The sequence below is a fragment of the Camelina sativa genome, chromosome 5, assembly GCF_000633955.1.
Source record: "Camelina sativa cultivar DH55 chromosome 5, Cs, whole genome shotgun sequence".
NCBI lineage: Eukaryota > Viridiplantae > Streptophyta > Magnoliopsida > Brassicales > Brassicaceae > Camelina > Camelina sativa.
Window position 1 is genome coordinate 2,768,402 of NC_025689.1, and position 24,019 is coordinate 2,792,420.

General features: G+C 34.1%; 4 protein-coding genes, 1 long non-coding RNA gene and 1 pseudogene across 6 annotated transcripts; 4 read left to right on the forward strand and 2 right to left on the reverse strand.

Moving 5' to 3' along the window:
• Nucleotides 9,654-12,709, forward strand: LOC104785110 (annotated as a pseudogene).
• LOC104785111 (seed biotin-containing protein SBP65-like) lies at nt 13,051-15,396 on the forward strand. Of its 2 annotated transcripts, none has more exons than XM_010510254.2 (2): nt 13,051-14,668; nt 14,784-15,396. In XM_010510254.2, exons 1-2 carry the CDS (start codon nt 13,169-13,171, stop codon nt 15,108-15,110), a joined length of 1,827 nt encoding a protein of 608 aa, XP_010508556.1. In that variant the 5' UTR covers nt 13,051-13,168; the 3' UTR covers nt 15,111-15,396. The 2 variants fall into 2 exon arrangements, with proteins under 2 accessions (XP_010508556.1, XP_010508555.1); XM_010510253.2 differs by having other exon boundaries at nt 13,055-14,668; nt 14,780-15,392.
• On the reverse strand, nt 15,893-17,102 carry LOC104785112. The gene is made up of 7 exons (XR_767316.2): nt 17,064-17,102; nt 16,854-16,983; nt 16,635-16,754; nt 16,436-16,517; nt 16,254-16,307; nt 16,018-16,056; nt 15,893-15,921 (listed from the first exon to the last, which is right to left on the reverse strand). It is a non-coding gene; the product is annotated as an uncharacterized LOC104785112 (long non-coding RNA).
• LOC104788809 (mitogen-activated protein kinase kinase 2-like) lies at nt 17,132-18,127 on the reverse strand. Its single transcript, XM_010514589.1, has one exon. It carries the CDS (start codon nt 18,125-18,127, stop codon nt 17,132-17,134), a length of 996 nt encoding a protein of 331 aa, XP_010512891.1.
• On the forward strand, nt 20,874-23,952 carry LOC104785114 (protein COLD-REGULATED 15B, chloroplastic-like). The gene is made up of 3 exons (XM_010510257.2): nt 20,874-20,994; nt 22,975-23,178; nt 23,611-23,952. The coding sequence occupies exons 2-3, from the start codon at nt 22,982-22,984 to the stop codon at nt 23,828-23,830; spliced, it is 417 nt and encodes a 138-aa protein (XP_010508559.1). The 5' UTR covers nt 20,874-20,994; nt 22,975-22,981; the 3' UTR covers nt 23,831-23,952.
• LOC104785113 (protein COLD-REGULATED 15A, chloroplastic) lies at nt 20,968-21,836 on the forward strand. The gene is made up of 2 exons (XM_010510256.2): nt 20,968-21,195; nt 21,448-21,836. The coding sequence occupies exons 1-2, from the start codon at nt 21,002-21,004 to the stop codon at nt 21,671-21,673; spliced, it is 420 nt and encodes a 139-aa protein (XP_010508558.1). The 5' UTR covers nt 20,968-21,001; the 3' UTR covers nt 21,674-21,836.

A 24,019-nucleotide genomic window follows, 5' to 3' on the forward strand; every position in this document is an offset into this window, starting at 1 on the left:
TTTTTTTTTTTTTTTTTTTTTTTTTTTTTAATTCTCTAAATCTCGATTAAAGTTACAGAAAAAAACAAATCAAATGAGATCTCTGAAAAGTCTTTCCCCAAATTACCAGATATTTCTAGAGCGTCCATATCAGACATACTCCAAGCTGTTTCACTGGTTTGAAATCTCTAATCTCCACCGATGCTCCGAACCGGTATCATGCTTTCTGAATCGCGACCAATCGTTTGTCGTTGTTGGCAAAATGCGGCTTGTACGCGGTGTTTCTCAAACAATTGCAATTCCTCTATATTCTCCAAATTGATGACTCCTAATCATTGGTGTTGGTCGTCTGAATTTTTGGTTTATGACGTACAACGGAGAGACGACTTATCAACAAATTTTAAGAAAAGAGGGGAAGGTAAAGTTAGAGATCCAGAAGCGTAGAGAGAAGATGAAGTTGACATCAGCAAGTCGAGGGCAAAACCGACTTTTTACGTTTTTTGAGTGCCTATTCCTGAAAACCATTTAGTGTCTACACCTAAATCCGAAGGGCAATGGTGTTTTAATGCCTTATTTTTAATTAACTCTAGTTTTAAAGTCATCTTATCCTTCATAAAGTAATGAAAGGCTACCTGTACCATGTACTTTGCGGAGCAGAATGATGCATGTGAAAATGCTGCTGGTGAGATGGTGATATGTTTAGTCGCTAAAATCAAGACCTACGAAGGACTCTCTTCCAGATATACGGAGCATAGCCAACTCTTTTAATACATCGCTGGTTGTCATCAATTAAGCCAAAGTTTATAGATGGCAGTGAAAGACAAATAGATCGCGAGTTTCCACAGCGACGGTTGGAGGTTAATTAAAGACATCGAATTAGCCATCGGTGGAGTGAACGAGTGAAATTGAAAGGAAAATGAATTTCAGCGAAATTAGAATTCTAAAAGAATGTAATCTTAATGGGCTGCACATTAAATTAAATGGTTATATATGTGGGTCAATATCGCTTCCTATATCATACTAGAACAAATTTGGTAATGATTTGAATACAAAAATTAAACTCAATGGCAGATGAACATTATTATTTTAGAAACTTTGCTTTCGTTATTTAAAAAATTGGGGATGTAATGAAAATTGAAAAACATTTTGTTGGGATATATTATTATTACCCTTTTTTAAGAACAAATGTTGCATAGGATTGTTAAATTCACTTTTTTAAGCCTATTAGTATAACCAAAGCTTGCGGGTGGATGTGAGTACGGGTCTAAAATAATCAATTTGGAAAATAGATTTAGAAATATGGGTTTTATAAAGCATAAAGTTTTATAAAAAAATTCCGCTGTTTTTAGAATATATGTATTGATTACTTTAAATATATATTTCACAAGACATACTGCAAAACCAAATTTAGAAAGAAAAAAACCGATTAAGTAAAATGTATGTGTGTCTTGCGAACTCAACCGAGGCAGATACATGCATATTATTTACTCGGATTTTATAAGACGGTTTTTGCGGGTTTAAAATTTTTATATCCATTGCGAGACTAACGGAATAAATAAATTAAAATTCCATATCACACTACTAATTTATAATTACAAAACTACAACAATATATTACATAATTTATACATATTATAATAAAAAGAAGTAACGTTTATATATTAAACTCTACATACTTTAAAATCTTTTTAAAAATATATTACTATACCATTTTAGCTCCTTAGTCAAACTACATATATATGTGTCTAAATATATATTTTTACATTCTTATACATACAATTTCTACTTAATTAGTATCTAAATTTTTAAAACATAATTACAATTTGTCCCGCGGTGTACCGCGGGTTCAAACCTAGTTCAAATATATATATATATATATATACGTTATAAATGGTTGTGAATATTGCTAATAATTTAGCATATTCTACGGTTGACTCTCTAAGCCTATCTAGGGGTGGGCGTTCGGTTTTTCGGTTTGGTTTAGGTTCGGTTTTTTCGGTTTACGGTTTTTTTGGTTTTATAAAAATGGAACCATAACGAAACCATATGTAATTCGGTTTGGTTACGGTTAGGTTTTTTCGGTTTCATAAAAAATGGAACCATATAAAAACCATATGTATCACAGTTCGGTTCGGTTTCGGTTTGGTTCCGGTTTTTAATGGTTATTTTATACTTTTAAAAAATAGATAGTTGATACATAACTAAAAATAAACATAAAAGTAAAACCTAAACATAAAAAAAAAAAAAAATAGAATCCAAATTTAGTTTTGTAATTCGATAGATTACTAAGAGATCAATAACTATAAGCCCAATAAAGAAAAAAAATATTGATATTGTTATACAATTTAAAGTTATAAGTTGGAGAAACTAATTATATCTAATTTATCCTAAATTTTTTTAAAAAACCAAAAAAACTATTCGGTTTTACGGTTTTTAACCAGACCAAACCTAAACCAAATGCTTAACTAAAATGAAAACCAAACGGATTTTTAGACTTAACCATAACCAAACCAAACCTATTATTTCGGTTCGGTTCGGTTCGGTTTTTTGGATTTCGGTTTGTTTGCCCACCCCTAAGCCTATCAGTATATAACTAGATGCAAGGGTTAACTTAACACTCGTCGACTCTTAAATCCATTTTAAAATATATACACTTCTTTGATCATATTGGCTGCAAATGCTTTCACAGACATTGCAATGATTAAACCTGCAAGTGTTTCCACAAGCTTTGCAATGATCAAACCTTTCAATTAACTTACTTCCCTTTTAGTAAATTGATCAAACCTTTCAATATTCAACTTGAAATTTTAGTACCTACATACCATAAGAGATGGAGCTGTTGCTAAATTTCAGTAACCTTTTGAAATTGATACAATTAGATATTCAGAACTTCTAAATCTTAGAAACTAACACTGAAATTTATTTTCAACATTAATGAAATATTTTCTAAAAAAACATCAACTACAAAAAAACAAATCTTTGCAAAAATTTGTTACCTACGAAATTCAAAATTTATCACTCTTCAATTTTTTTTTTGTCATCTGATAGAACAAAATTGTAAAGCGATTACAACTGGGAAAGAGAAAGAAACTGAAGTTCGAAAAAATAGAAGTTCAAAAAATTGAAACACCAGCCTGCACTTGCTACTGAGATCAAAAAGATCCTCCAAGTGAACTAGTTGAAACCAAAGGATCAACACTCATGATGATCAGAAATCTGAGCCTATCCTCCGCTACTTGATTGCTTCGAAATACTTAACCATCCGCCTCATGTCTCACCTGGTCGAGTAGCCAAGAAGGGCCTCCCAGTGATAAGTAAGACTGCAGGCATCCATCACGTGTAACGCTGTTCGCAATGGCCTTTGCCACCTTATTTGCTGAAGCCGCAATTTGGTGACATTCCCAGAAAGCAAAGCTAGACAGAACATTCTTTATATCCCGAAGTATAAAGCCATACCGTGGCCACTCATATGCGTTGTTTATCGCCTCGACAGCCGAGGTATTATCCAACACCACCTCAATCCGAAACATCTGTAAAATCTTCAGATCCTCTAATGCCCACAGGGTACATCGCAGAAAGGCTAGCACCTGTGATTCTGTGGAATCACTCTTCAATTAGTTAATGATAATCGCATAAACAATAAGTGCCGGCTGAGAACTTGAGAGGGAGCTTCCAGCCAGAGGAACCATAAGCCTCTGCAACCTTTGCATTCAATTTTAAAATCGTATTAATATAAATTAGCATCCATATTTTTGGAAATGTAAATATATATATACGTTATAAATGATTGAGAATATTGCTAAGAATTTAGCATAATCTACAGTTGAATCTCTAAGCCTATCAATATATGACTAGATGCAAGGGGTAACTTTGATCAAAAAAAAAAAAAGACGCAAGGGTTAACTTAACACTCGACGACCCTTAAAACCATTTTAAAATGTATACACTTCTTTGATCATCTATATATATTTATATTTTAAGTATATTTTAGGTTCTACCTTTTTAATTTTGTTTATTTAAAATTTTATTTCCTACAAAATTGTATTCAAAGCCATAAGTATTTATATATACATTTTTACGTACATTTTGGGTTCTACCCTTTTAATTTTATTTATTTAAAATTTTAGTCCCTACAAAATTACACTAAAAGCCATAAGTAAAATATGGTAAATTGTCAAAAATTGATTTTTTATAGAAACTAATTAATTCTACCTTAATTCATTATCAATAGCAAATTTTTCTATACATGTGACCCAAAATAAAAATAAATATAAAAATATAAAAAAAATCAATCGTTAAACTGCATACACTGAAAAATAAACAATCAGTTGAATCAAATAATTATATATCAAACAAAACATTAATAGTATTATTTTAAATAAATACAAAATATGATTCTGATTAATTATATATTATACAAACAGTTATATTTCATAATTTTAGTGTTTTATTCTGATAAAATTATAATACTTTAAGAATAATTGTATCACCGCTTGAATATAAAAAAATACTAAAAATTAAAAATATATAATTTCATTACTAAATTAAATACTTTTGAAGTAAAATATCATTATAAATAAAATTAAAAAATTGTGACTACTCTTTTTTGCCAATGCATAAATCACATCCACGAGAGCTGAAAGCGACTTATTGATGTTTTGTGCTTCCTTCAGACGCTCACCTTGCACATCAGTTTTCCACACCCTCTCACTTCCGGCTACATCTATAAGCCAAAGCTTGCTTTTTGTGCAATCACCATTCATCAGATTTTTTGCTTTTACCGTTATAGAGAACATGTTGCAAAAGATAGGTTACTATATTAAACAACCCTCATAATGTGATCTAAAAAATGTTTGAAAAGGAAACATTTAAACAAGTGCGAGAGAGGCATATTTACCAGTGAGAGCGGCTACTATGCTCATTCACATTATTGGCTCCAACTGCCCTTGCATTGCTCCCAGCTTCAAGCACATTCCATACTTGACTTACGTTTTCCACATTTGCTTCTACTAATCCAGGAACATGATGGGATCCGTCCGAGGATTTTTTTATCTCCAACCTTTGTAATCAAATAAATATATAAAAAAGAGATTTCAGTTCAAGCTTTATAGAGAAATTCTGTTTCAATCCATGTGGTTTGGACTTAATTATGTAAAGAAAACTTACTTCTTTGAGGTTGGAGATGTTGCCAACAGGTCTCTTATCTGTTCATTGTAGACCTCAAGGACACTAACTGATATGTTGTATGAAATTGTCTATTTCTTTTCTCTAGCAACTTCAAATAATTGCTCCACGTTTTATAGTTGAGACCCCTGTTTTGAGAGATGAGAGATATAAGGTATCCTTCACTTTATTGTCTTCAATATACATATAATATGATATGATGCACATATGATGTACAACACATTTCTCAGAGGTTTTAAGTGCAAAACTGAGATGGGGAATAAATTGAACTTTATGAAAATATGAAGTCTCAAATGAGGCTTAAATACCAATGTAATATCATGAATATGCTAGGTGTGACTTATTACATTTTTATAATATAGTTAATTACATAAGTTAGTTTATTATTTTTGGGTTTGTTAAAAATTTATAACCATCTAAAAAGATTAATATTTTATTATTTTTTTTCCACTTGGAACAAGAAAATAAAATTATAAATAATAATGAAGTTATATTTTTTTTTATCAGTAACGATATTTTTTTCTCATCAACAATTTATTATATATGGTATTAAAATATTTAGTTTGTTTGTTCATGTAATTATATATCCCCCCTATATTTTAGATATAACTTTTAGGATTATGCACCCAAAAAAAAGAAAATTATTTGATTTTTGTTTAATTTTTCACATCTACACTACTAATTGGGATTACATTTAGAAATAAAAGAATAAACATAAAAACAAATATACCGTATAATGCCCCTAAAACAAGAATCTATTGAGAACACAAAATAAAAACGACAAGGTCAAATTGGTATATGATCTTGACGCGCGGATCCAAACCGACCAGGTTTAAAAATATTCGGATCCTGTTTTACTAGATTGACTCTCGAATATATATTCCCATATCCAAACACGTCAGTTGCCTAAAAATAAAAGTGAAATTGAACAATATAATATAGACCCAGAAAAAAACGCACCAAAACAAACACAATTTACACTAATTACGATATATTATCTTAATTACAAAGATATCCAATCAACAAAATACTAACCATATTTGAAAACTTTTAAATAGTAAGTGGTTTAGGAAATATCCAATATCTTCGGATTTGTATACCTATTAAAAACATAAATAACATCGGATTAGGAAATAATAAGTAACTAATTAGAGCCTACTTACCATAAAATGTGAAGTGAATAACATAAATCTTATTTCATCATTCATATATATATTCTCGATCGAATCCTAAATACCATAAAAGATGGAGCTGTTGCTAAATTTTAGTAACCTTTTGAATTGGATACAATTAGATATTCGGAACTTCTAACTCATATAAACTTACACTGAAATTTATTTTCACCATTTTAAAAATTATTTCATCAACTACCAAAAAAAAAAACAAATCTTTGCAAAAATTTGTTACCTACGAAATTCAAAGTTCATCACTATTTCAATTAGTTAATGATAATTCTAAACTTTTTTCTCCCTATCAATTTTGAAATCGTAACAATATAAATAGTTGGAAATTCAAATTATATATGTTATAAATGGTTGTGAATATTGCTAATTATTTAGCATATTCTATGGTTGACTCTCTAAGCCTATCAGTATATAACTAGATGCAAAGGTTAACTTAACACTCGTCAACTCTTAAATTCATTTTAAAATATATACACTTCTTTGATCATATTGGCTGCAAAATGCTTTCACAGACATTGCAATGATTAAACCTGCAAATGCTTCCACAAGCCTTGCAATGATCAAACCTTTCAATCAACTTACTTCCCTTTTAGTAAATTGATCAAACCTTTCAATATTCCACTTACTGACTTACTTCCCTTTTAAAAAAAAACAAGAAATGTTGAATAATATGTTGAGTAAATAAAAAATATAGTTTGAATATTATTATATGTGGCAGAATAATAGTGTACAAGGGAAAATATGCTCAATTCCATTTTTTAGACCCAAAATGAACCTTTTCACGTTTACAAATATGATTAAAGTCATATAGTATTAAATAAACTATTGGCGAACAAAAGAAATATTCATTTTTCTCTCAGTATTTAGGAAAATCATTTAAGAGGAGAGTTGAATTGAATGATATTGGCCGTATTGTGGCGGGTGCTAGGTAGGGGCATAAAGGATTGTGGTAGGGACAAATCAGTATATGATGAGTGAGCCTATTACATGAGTTTGCTCAATTCGGCACTTTCTTGTCAATTCTGCCTTAAATCCATTATTCTCGGAAGCTCCCGTTCGTGTCATTTCACTAATGACATTTAAATTCCCAAATCTATATTAGTGAGACTTTATATGTAGCCCAAACTAACACATAAAGAATTTGACTCCCCCACTACATAGGTTTGTAGTGCCACTTTTTGATATTAATATAGAGAGACAATTTCACTGGTTTTTAGAACAATATGTAACTGTAAAATTTGCAGCAGTGAACAACAAATTTATGTACATGTGAAAATTGTTCAGACTATATAACACCTCATAGTACTCAAAAAAGTATTGATATGTCAGTGTGTAAAGAAACAAACGACTATCGCCAGTTGTGTGTGTCTGTGGCTTATTTAGATTATCATGAGAGATTGAAAATGGCGAAACGTGGGTGGACCTTTTTTTTTTCCCCGATCTCCTTCTCAATTATTGAACACTTGAATCTCGAGCAGATGATTATTGGTTGGTTATATATATATATATATATATATATATATATATATATATTTACCTAAATTAATCACTTCTTGTTGGATCTTCAGTTTTGGATCTCGAGTCGATTCATATATATAGCCTAGCTATATTCTTATATATCCTCATCTGAGTTGTATGCTAGTGTTTGCATGCTAGTGTTTTGATTCACAATTGGGACTTTTGACCAAAATTGCGTAATTCATGCATAATCATGCTACACTCACCACTGGCGAGATCTCTAAGTTACACATTTCGTAATACGAATAGTATGTATATAGAGATGATAGATGATATATATATATATATACTAGTATCGTAGTATTAGGTAAATTTTTGCATGATGTGCATGGCATTAGAAAATATCGAGTGCTTCAATTGTTTAATTAGTGCTCTGTACAACTGTATTTTTATGAGTTCATCTAGCTATATGGCCACACATTTGAATAAAATAATATGGGTCTCCAAAATAATACAGTATATCGCATTATTTACCCTTTTGCAGATTTCATTTTCAACACGTCTCATAAAATTAAATCTAAAATAGATCCACCGATTTTCATTTCTTAAATCTACCAAAGAAGAAGAGGAAGAATAAAACTCTCCATAATCACCGGCGAAAAGATGAATAGATGACTATAATGCGAAGTTGTACTCATTAGGTGGAATAAAACTCTCGATTTTCATTTCATTTTTTTTTTGTCTCCACTTATTTTCACACTCTTGCAGATATGAAAGAAGTATAGCGTTTGATTAGGCACGAGTGGATTACACTTTCCTGTTCATTATTTCAGTGATATAATAAACAATAATTTATATACAATAATTATCGAAATGTTTACAAATAATTGAACTCATATATGGCTCTTAGCCTGTGTTACTCTTCGTACTAGACGTGGGGTGGGGCATATGAAATCGGTAATCTCATATCTTACACGTACATATAAATCGGTGTAAAACGGAGTAAAGTCAAAGTTGGACCCACTTACATCCATGAAATTATATTTTTCCTTTTTTTTTTTTAATTCTTTAAACTTTAGCTACCAATCCTACTTTTTATGAGTTCTTTTTCACATCCTTTTTTATTCTTTGGTAATAATAAATCGATGTTCGAAAAGTGTATTTATTAGCTGGCAAGTACACAAAATATCTCTATACAAAGTATTTCTAATCAAACCCATAATTTACCTGTAAATTAAGCTTATACTACCAACAAATCTTTTAATATTTGTAAATTTCAAAGATCGATAGTTTTGTAAACACTATGATTTAATATTTTTCACCCAAAATATTTGTGTTTATAAAAAACTTCTCAATAAACGATGGTTTACTATTTAAACACAAAAATGATCTGACTTATAACGAATTGAATAAATTCCTACCTGATGAGTAACAACGATTACTATATACTAAGAAGTAAAAACAGAGAAGTACTACACAACAAAATAAATAATTCTATCATGTTGTTGAATGAGTGAGAAACAAATTTTTCTACTAATTGAAATGTGAAATTTTGTTTTTTTTTTTTATCTGAAAGAATTTTTCTGTTGTTTTCAATATATATCACAAAAACTAAATATAACATAACTTAAAATAAAATTCTCCATCATTTTCTACTTAGCTAATGACCAAATTTGGTTTTAGCTTTTAAATTTTGGTTTCAGCTTATTTGCAAATCTCAACATTTTATTACTATTGAGACTTGAGATAAATTAAAGAAGTAAAAAAATACTATATTACAACTGTAAAAAAAGAGGAGAAGTTATACCTAGTACCAAAATTTTATTATAAAAAAAAAAAGACTACATATTATATAAATCGAATAAAGACATAAAAAGGATCTTGTTTCTTGTTTTCCCCCTTCCCATGTGATGTGAACAATCTCACTCTCTTTCTCTATCTCTCTTTTTTTTGTGTTCTTGTTAAACTACTAAGTATTATATAACAAACCAGTCGAAGCCATCTCTTTTCCCACAACCAATCTCGCTCTCTCACTCTCANAAAAAAAAAAAAAAAAAAAACAGAGAATCTCTCAGATCAAAGAGAATGGGTTTCACTTCCCGAGGAAACCCTTCTTTTTTTTTCTTCTTCTTCTTCTTCCTCTGTCTCTCCACAGTATCAGCTTACATCAACAAGAACAACACAAGCAGCAACAATGGAGAAGAAGAAGAAGTAAGAAGAGAGCTAGCTTCTAGGAAATGCAATTGGTTTAAAGGGCACTGGGTTTATGATGTAAAGTACCCACTTTATGACCCTTACAAGTGCCCATTCATAGATCCTCAGTTCAACTGTAAGAAGTATGGTCGTCCTGACAATGCTTATCTTAAGTATCGATGACAACCATTTTCTTGCTCTCTCCCCAGGTCCTTCTCTCTTCTTCTTCTCTCTTTCCTTATCTTCCTTACACATTCTTTAATTCCGGCCTTTTTTATTCAAGAACAATGCTCTGTTTTTTTTTTTTTTTTCTTTCATTAATTAGTCTGAATAATAAATTCCACATGGTGAAAAAATTTAACCTTTTTCTTTTTGTTCCCTGTTCTATTGTGAAGCAAAATCTTTTTTTTTTTTTTTTTAAAGATCCCAATAATAAATATGGAAATTTGAAGTGTTCTGTTTGTTGGGGTTTTAATGCTATATGCAGAGATATTTTAAGCATATTGGTAAGAAAGGTAACTTCAAGCTATTCAATTGAATTTCAAAGTTAGATAGTGATAGTGTAGTTGTAGTAGTAGTAGTGTTCTCTCTTTTTATTTTCTGCCTTTTTGGATTCAAAATTTGAAACTTTTTGTTGGAGCAATAATAATGTATTGGAAATCCCATAATTTCACTCTCCAACAAGGTTTGAAAACCGAATCCGAAGCTCCTCAACCCAAAGTTTTCCTTGACTAAAGTAAAAATAGTAATTTTTTTTTAACGTTTTTAAGTAACGTTCGTTCTTGTAAACCAGCTGGAAATGTGTGTGGTTTTTAATCTTTCTTTAATTATTCTTTTCCTGCCGATCTAGAATTGAGATTTGTAATGGTTTACAGATTCAATGGGTTGTATTTCTTGAGGAGGATGAGAGGGAAGAAGATAATGTTCGTTGGAGATTCATTGAGCACAAACATGTGGCAATCTCTTGCTTGTCTGATTCATGCTTGGGTTCCTAACACTCGTTACACTCTTCTTCGCCAAAAGGGTCTTGCTTCACTTACCTTCGAGGTTTGTGTTCTTTTCATCTATGGATCTTTTTTTTTTTAATTTAATTAAAAAGCTTATATTATTCCACTTATAATAAGTAGATATTTATTGAGTTATGACTTTACACTGTAGCTTTTTAATGTGGAAAGTGTGGTAAAAAGTCTTTATTTATCCCTTTTGTTAACGCTTAATGATTTAGTATTAAATAGGATAAAGTTAATTAAGAAAAAGGGATAAAGTGTCTTTTGGTTTGTCTCATTTGATTTGATGTAAAGATAATTAATTGCTTAGCTATAGTATAGTTTTATTAATGTTGTAGTAGAAAAATAGTATTAGGACAAGAGAATTGAGAGAGCATTTAAGAGATGAACGTGATTAGTGGCCTATTTCCCAAAAAAGAGAATCTCCCGGAATATCATGTCATGTTTATAATCTTTATGATCATGAGCCACGCAAAAAGAGATTCGTTTTTTTTTTTTTCATTTTTGTTTTCCTAAATGATATTTTTGATATAAAAAAGCACATGGCCAGTTAAAAATAACACATGTACGTAAATTATATACTCCATTATCTAGTGAACTAAATTTGGTTCTTTTTTTGTAATGGTACCTGACACAGGAATACGGAGTGACGTTGATGCTTTACAGAACACAGTTCTTAGTAGATCTGAATGTGGAAAAAGTTGGGAGAGTGCTTAAGCTAAATTCCATTAAGCAAGGCAACATGTGGAGAGGCATGGACGTTTTGATTTTCAACTCTTGGCATTGGTGGACTCACACCGAGCACATCCAGCCGTACGTTTCTTTTCTTTTCTTTGGCTCTGTCTGTTTTTTTGAGTAGTTTTGACTTTTGAATAATTTGATGACGTGTACGTGTGGATGTTTTTGGCAGGTGGGACTACATGGAAGATGGAAATAGATTGTACAAAGACATGAACCGGCTCATTGCTTTTTACAAAGGAATGACCACTTGGGCTCGATGGGTTAATGCTTACGTCGATCCTTCTAAGACCAAAGTCTTCTTCAACGGCGTGTCTCCGACTCATTACGAGTAAATACACTTTCATCAATCTAATCATAATTTTTTAATAAGTCTATTTATTAATGTCAAATTGAGTAAGTTGTTGTGTTAATCCTTGACATTCATAGGCATTTCTTTAATTAATTACGTTGGATATTTTTTTTGTAGGGGAAAGGATTGGGGAGAGCCAATGAACTCATGTAGGAGTCAGACGCAGCCATTCTACGGGAGGAGGTATCCAGGAGGGATACCAATGGCTTGGGTGGTACTAAACAAAGTGATGAGCAGATTGAGGAAACCGGTCCATTGGCTCGATATAACGGGTCTCTCTCAGCTTCGTAAAGATGCTCATCCTTCAGCTTTCAGTGGGAACCATCCTGGTAATGACTGTAGCCATTGGTGTCTTCCTGGCTTGCCTGATACTTGGAACGTGCTCTTTTACTCTACTCTTTTCTCTTCCTAAATAATTCTTGTTTTTTTCTTTCTGATCAATGGGGTATTAAGTTAACTTTTAAAATAACAATCAATTATTTTTAGTTTATCTTTTCATTGTGGTCTCCTGATTCTTGACTGTTAAAAGAATACCAACGCACTTGACTGTGTGAGAGAAGAAAACATCTCAAGCAAAGTTGATAATTAATGAAATTTCCCATATAATTAGCAAAATGAGGTAACGAAATTACAGCTCTACTTGGGCCTAATAATAGATATTAATGAATGGGCCTGAAGAAGGTCACTTGTGATGTCGCAATTGAGATAAGGCAAAACTCAAAGGTTGCTCCCGAAAGTCTCCACGTGTACATGTACGGAAAGATACGTGGAGGAAACAAAACATTTTAGTTATTGGCTCAATAAACATTGAAATTGATCTCTTCCCAATTCCCACAAGCTGAGTCACCGGGCCTCTCTACACGTTTCAATAGTGAACTCAACACGTCACACACTTTTCCACAATGTTCATGACCGCCCAAACTTGGTCTTTTCGGTTCTTTGATTATAAAGCAGGAATTAAAACAGCTCGATAAGAATCATCCGAGATAATAACAAAAACGAAATCAAGAATAATCAAGTCTTTCGTCTTCAAAGCAAAACTGTTTCGTGAGAGTTATTTGTGTAAGTTTTAGAATGGCGTCGCAGCAAGCAAGGAGGGAGAACAAGGTGACGGAGAGAGAAGTTAAGGTGGAGAAAGACAGAGTCCCGAAGATGACGAGTCATTTCGAGTCCATGGCCGAACAAGGCAAAGATTCCGACACGCAGAAGCATCAAACAGAAGGTGGTGGTGAGACACAGTTCGTGTCCCTCTCAGACAAGGGGAGTAACATGCCGGTTTCTGATGAAGGAGAAGGGGATACAAAGATGAAGAGAACTCAGATGCCTCACTCCGTTGGAAAATTCGTGATGAGCAGCGAATCTGGGACGACGGGGAAGAAGGAGCATGAGAAGGAACATGAGAAGGCGTCGCTAGAGGATATTCGCGGACATAGAGCCAATGCTCAGCAGAAGTCAATGGATACGATACGAGCAGCTGAGGAACGGTATAACAAGGCTAAGGAAGGTTTGAGCCATGGTGGGCAAGAAGCTCGTAGCAGAGGAGGTCATGAAATGGAGGGAAGAGGGCGAGACAGTGGTGTCCATGTTTCTCACTTTAAGCCTGTTGGTGGTGGCAGAGCAGGAGAAGAAAAAGAGAGTGGAGCACATGGTTTTCATGGGGATAAAGCACGCCATGCTCAGTTTTTGGCTGCCGGAGGTGAGGAGATGAAAGAGCGTGAACGTCAAGAATCGACCGGTGGTGGTGGTCGGAGTGCAACAGGTACAGTGGCTGAGAAAGGACGGCAAGCTAAAGAAAGTGTTGGACAAGGTGCTCAGAAAGCCGGAAGCGCTGCAAGTGAGAAAACTCAGAGAGCTTCTAGTTACGTGACTGAGAAGGGAAGGGAAACTGGACAACTGGCGGCTCAGAAAGGACAGGAGGCAAAGGAACAAGCTGGGAGAGCTAAAGATTACACTATGGAAAAAGCTGGTGAAGCTAAAGACACGGCGGCTGAGAAAGCTCGGAGAGCTTCGGAGTATGCGACGGAGAAAGGAAGGGAAACGGGAAACACGGCGGCTGAACAGGCTGCGAGAGCAAAAGACTACACTCTGCAGAAAGCAGTTGAAGCTAAAGACATTGCAGCTGAGAAAGCTCAGAAAGCTTCCGAGTATGTGACAGAGAAAGGGAAAGTAGCTGGGAACGTTGCATCTCAGAAAGGACAAGAGGCGGCTTCAATGACAGCTAAAGCAAAAGATTACACTGTTCAGAAAGCCAGTGAAGCTGCTGGGTACGTAAAGGAAGCAACGGTGGAAGGAGGAAAAGGAGCTGCACATTACGCCGGAGTGGCAGCTGAGAAAGCGGCTACAGTTGGGTGGACAGCGGCACATTTCACCACAGAGAAAGTGGTGCAAGGGACAAAAGCGGTTGCTGGTACAGTGGAAGGAGCGGTGGGGTACGCAGGGCATAAGGCGGTGGAAGTAGGATCTAAGGCGGTGGATTTGACTAAGGAAAAAGCTGCGGTGGCTGCTGATACGGTGGTTGGGTATACTGCAAAGAAGAAAGAAGAAGCTCAACATAGAGACCAAGAAATGCACCAGGTATTACACAACTTATAGTCAAAATAGATATTTTTTAGCATGTTTTTTGTATGATGTTGTTACGTGGTTCACAAGAAACTCAATAAACTATGTTTTGGGATTTGTTTTGAGGGAGGTGAGGAAGAGAAGCGACCAGGGTTTGTCACAGAAGCAAGGAGAGGCTTTGGAGAAGAGTACGGAGAAGAAAGAGGGAGTGAAAAAGATGTATACGGTTATGGATCAAAAGGAATGTCCGGAGAAGCGAGGAGAGATGTTGGGGAGGAGTACGGAGGAGAAAGAAGGACTGAGAAAGATGTCTTCGGATATGGAACAAAAGGAATGGTCGGAGAAGCGAGGAGAGATGTCGGAGAGGAATACGGAGGAGGAAGAGGCAGTGAGAGATATGTCCAAGAAGAAGGAGTTGGAGCGGGAGGAGTGCTTGGGGCAATTGGCGAGACTATAGCTGAGATTGCGCAAACGACCAAGAACATAGTGATTGGAGATGAGCCTGTGAGGACACATGAACCTGGAGCTACTGATCCTGAGTATGTGATGAGACAGCAACATGGACAACGTTGATGGAGAAATGTTTTGGGGTTTTTTGCTTTCTTTAAAAAGGGTCTGTCTTTTGTTTTTATGTATGTGAATAAAGCTCTGTTTCAAAGAGTTTTCTAGTAAATAACAAAAAAGCTCTGTTTCTGTTTGAAAGGTTTGAAGAATATGTTGGTTGTTGGTTCCTTCTGTAGTAAGCTTGACCCTACTCTTGAATACTAAGTTGGTAAACTTTTAACATTTTGCGCAATCTGTATGTGTATTAGCAAAATATAGAAAGGTAGAAACAGTTATTGGTTTTCAAAACGTAATGAGACTTCATGCAAGTATAAGTGTAAAAAAAAAAGACCATTCTTACACTTGTCGAGATTTCATATGACTGCATATGGTTTCAGGGTGAGTGTATCATTAACTGTGACTGCATATGGTTTCATTAACGATATCTATGAGGTGAGGGTAAATTTAAGCATGATGTACATGGCATTAGAAAATATCGAGTGCTTCAATTGTTAATTAATGCTCTGTACAAACTGTATTTTACAAATAATTAGCCTGTGTTACTCTTCGTACTAGACGTGGGGATTAAGAAAGCTTACTATAACTGTATGAAATCTTGTCATCCAGACTTGAGTGGCAATGACCCTGAAACCACAAATTTTCCACAAATAGGAAGGTGTTTCGTCTGTGTTTTTCCGCTTCATCATTCTACTTCTAGCTTGATTCTGAAACACAGGTACGCCACAAGGCAAAGTTATGCTCATCTAAAAGATTAATGCAAATAGTCTTGGAAAGATTTCGAAGTTGATGATAGTTCATACCAAAACTTTTGCTTGCCTCTTTTCCCATCGAGATCTCGCCTGAAATGGGATTCAAAGATTGATCAATTAGATGAAAAATACAGAATAACAGGCAATCTTGTTTCGTAAGGGAAGAAAACATGGGCCAAAGTCAATTTGTAAGTGGGAATAAAAAGACCAAGGAATAGAAGGGGAAAGACAAGGGGCATTTCAGCTCTAATCAGCTACAAAACAGAGAGTTTTTATTTCCTTCTTACCATTCTGAAAACATCAACTGCTCCTGACCCCATTCCAGAAAGCATCAGAGCAACCTGATCAATCAATGACAATTTAGCAACGGCTTAAATGCAAACAGTTTAGCAACAAGTACATAATCAAGAAATCATAGCAATGCCTTGTGGTTCTTTACAATGAACAATAAGAGATATACTTGTCTTACATTCACTCTTTCAACCCTTCGCATCTCATCTTCAAGCAATGACAACTGTGCAGCAGAAGTCTGATGGATGCAATCAACCGGGCTGAAAACAAAACATAAAAAGGCGTCTCCAAATCAGTTCCCCTGAAACTTCCCACCAGTCAAGGAGTACTATTATACTCCACAATCAGTTGCAGCATCTACAGAATGTAAAACATACCATGTCTCAACGCTAGCTGAATTAACTCTGGGTTGCCATGCTGGTTACAGGCCCTTGCTCTTCCAAAATCTTCCTCAATTTCAAATATATCTGGAGCCACATTGGCACAATTTTTGCAGCCTATTAAACAACAAACACAGATGTAGTAGTCACTTTCCAGAATCATCAGAGTCGGTACCACGAAGTGCATTGAATAGAAAATTGAAGAAAATAAAATACCTATACAAGCAAACTCATCAACAAAAACATGATCTCTTGGGCTAGAGTCATCAAGAAAAGGATTGGTGGCAGTCACAGCATAACCATGAATTTCATCGTAAACCATACGCTGTACAGGGTCACTTAGAATCTGCAATGCAAAAAAGCACATGGAAACTTACAACTAAGAAACGCTTACAAATGTGAAGTCAAGTAAAGAAACTTACTCACCTCATAGATATCGACTCTGTAACTTGAGGTTCAGTTCTAAACTAAGGAACAGAGATGAACTCAACACACTATTGAACAGGAATGAAACTAAAAGCTGGAGGCTTGGGAGGCACAATCTTCACCTTGAGGTGTTTAAACTGTGGAGGCTTTGGTGGAATAATCTTTAACTTCATGGCCTTCTTTGGAATCGGCAACGAGGAGCCGCCGGAGATCGTATCTTCCATCTTCTGTTCACCACGCAAGAACTGATGCAACAATAAATCCGAAGCGCTTCCTCTCTCCTTAGGGTTCCTTGCAAAACATGTTTCTATAAACTTCCTTGCATCACACGGTACACTCTCTGGAATCTCCGGCGCTTCTCCATTCAGTAGAGCTGGCGCAAGATCTTCATAATTAGTCTCTGACCATGGATAAACACCGGTATACATCTCCAATACTATGAAACCTAACGACCACAAATCTAGGGTTTTCTCAGCCACGTTATCTCGGACTGATTCTGGCGACATGTAAATAGGTGTTCCCATAAACGGGTTATCAACTTCCCAACAATCCGAATCTTCTCCTACTTTTCTCGAAGATGCAAAATCTGAAATCTTCAATTCGTAAGACTCTCTACATGGAAAGATAAGTAGATTATCTGGTTTTAGATCGCAGTGGACATAACCATGGCTATGAACAGAGACCAATCCTTGGAGAATCATACGAGTGAAGTCTCTGATTAGAGTATCCGGCAATCTACTGTCTTTGTAATTGTCCATGAACGTTGTTAAGCTTCCTGCAGATGCGTACTCCATAACCATCTTGAAAACTCTGAATCCGCCGACATCAAAACCCTCTTCTAAAGTATAATTCTCATAGCATTGGACGATGCTTCGACATCCCTTGAGTTTGGATAGAACCTGAATCTCTCTTTCGAGAGTGTCGTATTCTTCGCATCTAACGGTTTTTACGGCTGCGTAAAGCGGCAAAGAGCTGTCGTCGTCGCTTTTGATGTACTTGACGAGGTTGACTGATCCGCACGAACCTTTTCCTAAGAACTTCACGAACTCTGTTTTTGATGTCATCGTAAGAATAGTTAGGTTTCTTGTAACTTTTGAGGTGAAATTTATAACCCTAGAGAAGACCGAATCACTTGAGGAATTCAGCGAGAGAGAGTTAAAAAGGAAATTTTGTTAGCTTTTTTTTTGTAGGGTTCTTTTAATTTAGTCTGTTTAACCTATTTATTTTGGTATAACATCCGGAGAGTGTTAAGCACGCACCACAATTTACCGTCGCTTCACAAAGTGATAATAGATCTTGTCCGTTGGTCCAATTTAAGCCTTTTTTTTTTAATGGACTTCAATATTATTTTATGATATTAAATTATGCATTTTCTATTTCACATTGGATTAGGAGATGTTACTGTCCGTCAGATTATTTTGTCTTTTTTAAATCTAGGATCAGGATTCCAATTAAAAAAAAAGGAATACATTATATCGAAAAAAATAATTAACGACTGATAAAAGTAGCAAAAATAATTCTATAGCCTTATTAATCCACAATTTTTTTTTTGGCTGGACAAACTCATTCTAAATAGTATTACAAGTATATGATATATTTTTATTTTTCTTACAAGATATATATCTTTAAGATCATATATATAGTTTTTGAAAGTGGAATAATGAAATATATTTTAAAGTGGATTTAAGTCATTTGGGCTATTATTAGTTTTACATTTAGGTTTTGCAACCATGTTGTTTTATTTCATTAAATAAAACATACTCCCTCCGTTTCAAAATATAGGATGTTTTGAAGAAGTTTTTTGTTTCACAATATAGGATGCTTTCAAATTTCAATGCAACTTTTACATTAATTTAGTATTTTATATTATGCAGTATTGTTTCTGATTGGTTGAACTTGTTAAAAGTAAAGACTTCTTAATCTGCGTGCTTTACTTAAAACATCCTATATTTTGAAACGGAGGGAGTATTTTTTTGATGAATTAAAAATAAGATGTCAAAGATCACTGACTTTTGGAGAGTTTTGGTTAAACTATTTGACCAACTTTTATTATGAGAAGAAATAATTAATTTATTTTTCAGAAAATGCTAGAAAATTCAGCCCAGGAAAGTGCAGCATTAGTACCAAGTATTTCACGGTAAACAAATGCAAATGCCTTTTCTGAAAAAAATGCAAGAGGTCTAGTGTTTAACATGTGGCATAAAATTGGAAACATTATATCAACCCCAGATAAAGCAAAAATATATATAACCATTAAGCCCCTAACAAAACTAATAAAAAGTGAGATGTGAATTCACTGAAAAATGAAATCACTCAAATTGAAACAGAAGAGAGGTTCATAGAGGTTCCTCCGCTAACCTTGGAAAAGAAGAATAGTATTTAGGACAATTTTAGATCTCCAAATCTTTTTTAGATATTATTTGATTTTTTACTGATTGATTTTTTGTTAAATTGAAAATACTAACTAATATACATATTATTTAATATGATGCAAATATTATTCTATATTAATCTTCTCAATATATATATATAATCTGATATGTAATATGATGCAAATATTATTCTATATTAATCTTCTCAAGATATATATAATCTGATATGATGCACATATCTACCTAATTTGAGATGAATCATAGGAGGTGGAATCAAGTGTTGAGGCGCTTACTCACTCTCACAGCTACGAAACTATATTTAGGGGTAAAATTTTATATACCATTTGAGATATTCCAGACTTAATTTCTTATCGTTATTCTATACAATTTTGATACCCAAGTTCATATATTTTGATGCAGCAGCAGAAAGGGATGCATGGGATGCAGGGGAAGGGGCGTTGGGGAAGGTTACTACTGTTGTTCAACTCACTGCTGCCTCCCTAGTTAAACCTCACATCTATTTAGATATAGACTTTTCCCGGATTTGTGGAATAGAACCCGAGTATATCACTCTTTTAGCCATCAATGGTCAAAGCTATAGAGTAAATTTGGTTGTAGATAAGTCGAGAGGGAGGTTATACGTATAGTAAATTTGATATGATGCACATATTCACCTAATTTGAGATGAATCACAAGAGGTGGAATCAAGTGTTGAGGCGCTTACTCACTCTCACACTCACAACTACGAAACTATATTTAGGGATAGAATTTTCAAAACGTTATGTAATCAAATCTGAGATATCTTCCTTTTAGATATGATTAATGGTAAAAAGTATAAAAGAAAATATAATATAGTGAAAGAAATAATTAACAGCTGATAAAAATAGCAAAAACAATTCTATAGCCTAATCCACAATTTTTTTTTGGCTAGACAAACTCATTATAACTTTTAGATCATATAGTTTTTGAAAGTGGAACAATGAAATATATTTTAAAGTGGATTTAAGTCATTTGGGTCATTATTATTAGTTTTACATTTAGGTTTTGCAACCATGTTTGTTTATTTTGTATAGGCTCTTGGTAGTTTGGGCTTGCAAAACTAAATTAACTTGTTGGCCGACATACATTTGTTTTTATTAAAACAAAAGGTGAATGAATACACGTGAAGGAAATGAGGACGACCCTTTTAGTACTGAAAATTGCAAAATAAAAATAAAAAAAATACAAATGCTGCTAACTTGTAAGTTTTTTGTTGCCAAAAATGCAACNGCATGTAATGCAACCACAAATTCATGGCCGACCTGCTTTTTTTTTTTTTTTTTTTTGCTTTTTTTGGAAACCACAAATATGATTACACGTTGCCAAAAAAGAACGTACAGAAACTCATCTTATTATTCCATAGTTACTATAAAATATCTTACACTTACACGTAGTTTTGGAGTCTAATTGGTCTATCTATCTATAAAACGTTACTACTGGGAGATTAGATTCTTATCATCTCACTTTGTTCGATCCTCCTCTAAAAACTCATCCTTTCATATCTTTTAGCTCCCAAAGAGATCTCTCATGGCGATGTCTTTCTCAGGAGCTGTTCTCACTGGCATGGGTTCTTCTTTCCACAGTGGAGCCAAGCAAAGCGGCATTAGTTCTGTCGGAGTTAGCCAAAAGACTCAGTTCGTCGTCGTCGCTCAGCGCAAGAAGTCTTTGGTCTACGCCGCTAAAGGCGATGGCAACATCCTCGATGACCTCAACGAGGCCACGTACGTCCACATTCTTTCTTTTAATTTCTTGCCTCTTAATTAAGGATTTTATTAGGCAACGTTTATATATATTATTGGAAATTTGATTGTTTTGAGCTAATTTTTATGATCTTTACCACTAACATTAGCCGTCCTATAGGTTTAGCTTTGCATATAGGCATATAGCCCTAAATTTATCGACGTTTCTGTTGACTGCTTTAGATATGTGTGTTTTATAATACATTTTTTGTTTCATCTTTATTACAAATACAGAAAGAAAGCTTCAGATTTCGTGACTGACAAGACAAAGGAAGCGTTGGCAGATGGCGAGAAAGCAAAAGACTACGTTGTTGAGAAAACGAGTGAAAACACAGATACATTGACTAAAGAAGCTGAGAAAGCAGCGGCGTATGTGGAGGAAAAAGGAAAAGAAGGAGCAAACAAGGCGGCTGAGTTCGCTGAGGGTAAAGCAGGAGATGCTAAGGATGCCACAAAGTAGGGTCTTAATCAATTAATTCAGACACCTAAACTCGTAGAGATACATGGATCCATCTTTTCTTTCTCTCTTCATGTTTAATATTTTACAATAAGATCAGTCTGTTGTAATTTCTATTAATTTCACATCAACCCTTGAAATAAGACATGGCTCGCAGTTAAAAATTTGTCTTTCAACGAGCTAGTGCTAGGATAATAATATGGGAGCTTGACAGGCTTCTATGTCTTTTTTTTGACGAAAACAATGGTATGGCATTAGCCCATTCCAAGCAAAGATTTACAATCTGTGTAAGGAAAATGGCACCAACAAACTTACCACCACATCTCCCCGTCACACACATCATTAAGAAGTTTATCAATAATTAGATTGTCTCTGTCCGATACTATGACTCTCCAAAATGTGAAGGTTCTGTTAGTATTAATTAGTAAGTGGAAACTAGCTCAAAAGTGTCATGTGGCGTTTCCACAACACCACATTCTTCAATGTTAATATACCTAACCAATGTGGGACATATATAATAGGCTCCATAATTTGTTGCTGGTTTCAAGTAAGAGGAATCTTCAATTATACATATGCTCTCTGTCTCATATTTCTCAAAATTTAACTTTCCTTTCTAGCTTATTGTATATAACGTTTTTGTTGTTGAGTAAGATATATGTTTTAGAGTAACATTGTTATTTATAAGTATAAAATAACCCGTAAGGCATAGAAGTATGGGTTTTTAGAAATATATATACTATTAGCAGCTTAACTAACAGTTTGTACTGTAGGTTAGCTAAAAAAAGTTAGGAAGTTGTTTTAAGTCCATTGCTAAAAATGGCTAAATTGACACACATGCATATATTAATACACATTTTCAACTTAACGACTAATACATTTTTCCTTCATATATGTCGAGTCTACTTATTAATGAACCTTGCAATTTGCAAATCAAATACAAAAGCTAGCTAACATTGGTAGCCAAAAATGCTAACATGTAAACTTTGGTAGCCAAAAATGCTAACATGTATATAACGGTTAACACCACAACTTGATGGCCGACCTCTTTTTGTTGTTGTTGGTAGCCATAGAAATAAGAACACGTAGCTAAATACGAACGAACGAAAACTCTTTCTTATTCAAAAGCTAAAGATAATAGCAATGCGCAAAAATATCTAGCACTGACACGTGTAAATTTGGATTCTCATTGGTCGAGAGTTCTATAAATCGATACTATTGGAGGTTAGAGGTTTCTCATCTTACTTTCTCCATCTATAAACTCTTCCTTTTATTTGTTACCTTCTAGAAAAACATCTTTGAAAGAGATCTCTCATGGCGATGTCTTTCTCAGGAGCTGTTCTCACTGGCATGGGTTCTTCTTTCCACAGCGTAGGAACCAAGCAGAGCAGCGTTGGTGCCGTCGGATTTGGCCGAAAGAGTGAACTTGTCGTCGTTGCTCAGCGCAAGAAGTCGTTGGTATACGCCGTTAAAGGTGACGGCAACATCCTCGATGACATCAACGACGCGACGTGAGTCTATATTACATCTTTTAGTCTATCTAGATATTTACTCAAAAACTCTCATGAACATTACGTACTCCACATGAATATATTATTTGTTTTGGTTAATTCCATCATATTAGTTTGATAAAGAATCACAGTAATTTTGTTGAGGATTGAGTTTTATCCACTGAGCCGGTTTTGATCTATGGCTTGCATTTGAAATATATATATATATATATATATATATACGATCTACTTTTATAAAAATGAACTTTACTTTAATAAGTATAGTATATGATAAAAGTAAATATTTATCTTCGAAAATATTGTTGTAATAGATATTTCTGAGTACTCTTTTTAAAACATACGACTCAAACTCATGACCAAATATATAGTATATTTTTGATATATAGTATGTTTTAAGACCGTTGGTCACTAATGAATGTTAATTATGTGTAGAAAGAAAGCTTCAGATTTTATGACGGAAAAGACAAAGGAAGCTTTGGTGGATGGTGAGAAAGCAAAAGACTACGTTGTTGAGAAAACCATTGAAGCCAATGAGACGGCGACTGATGAAGCTAAGAAAGCTTTTGATTATGTGACTGAGAAAGGCAAAGAAGCCGGAAACAAGGCGGCTGAGTTCGTAGAGGGTAAAGCAGGAGAGGCTAAGGATGCATAAAGTAATTAGGCCCTGATTTAACCACTCTTAATTATGTTACAATAAGATCAGTTTGTACGTGTTAATTTTTGTTTTTTCACCATTTGAAAATTGAAAATGAAGATCTGTTAGTTACTCCAAAATAGCTCATCAAATTCTTATCATATATGATTAAAAAGAAACTACGTATATATTGTATCATAGTATTTC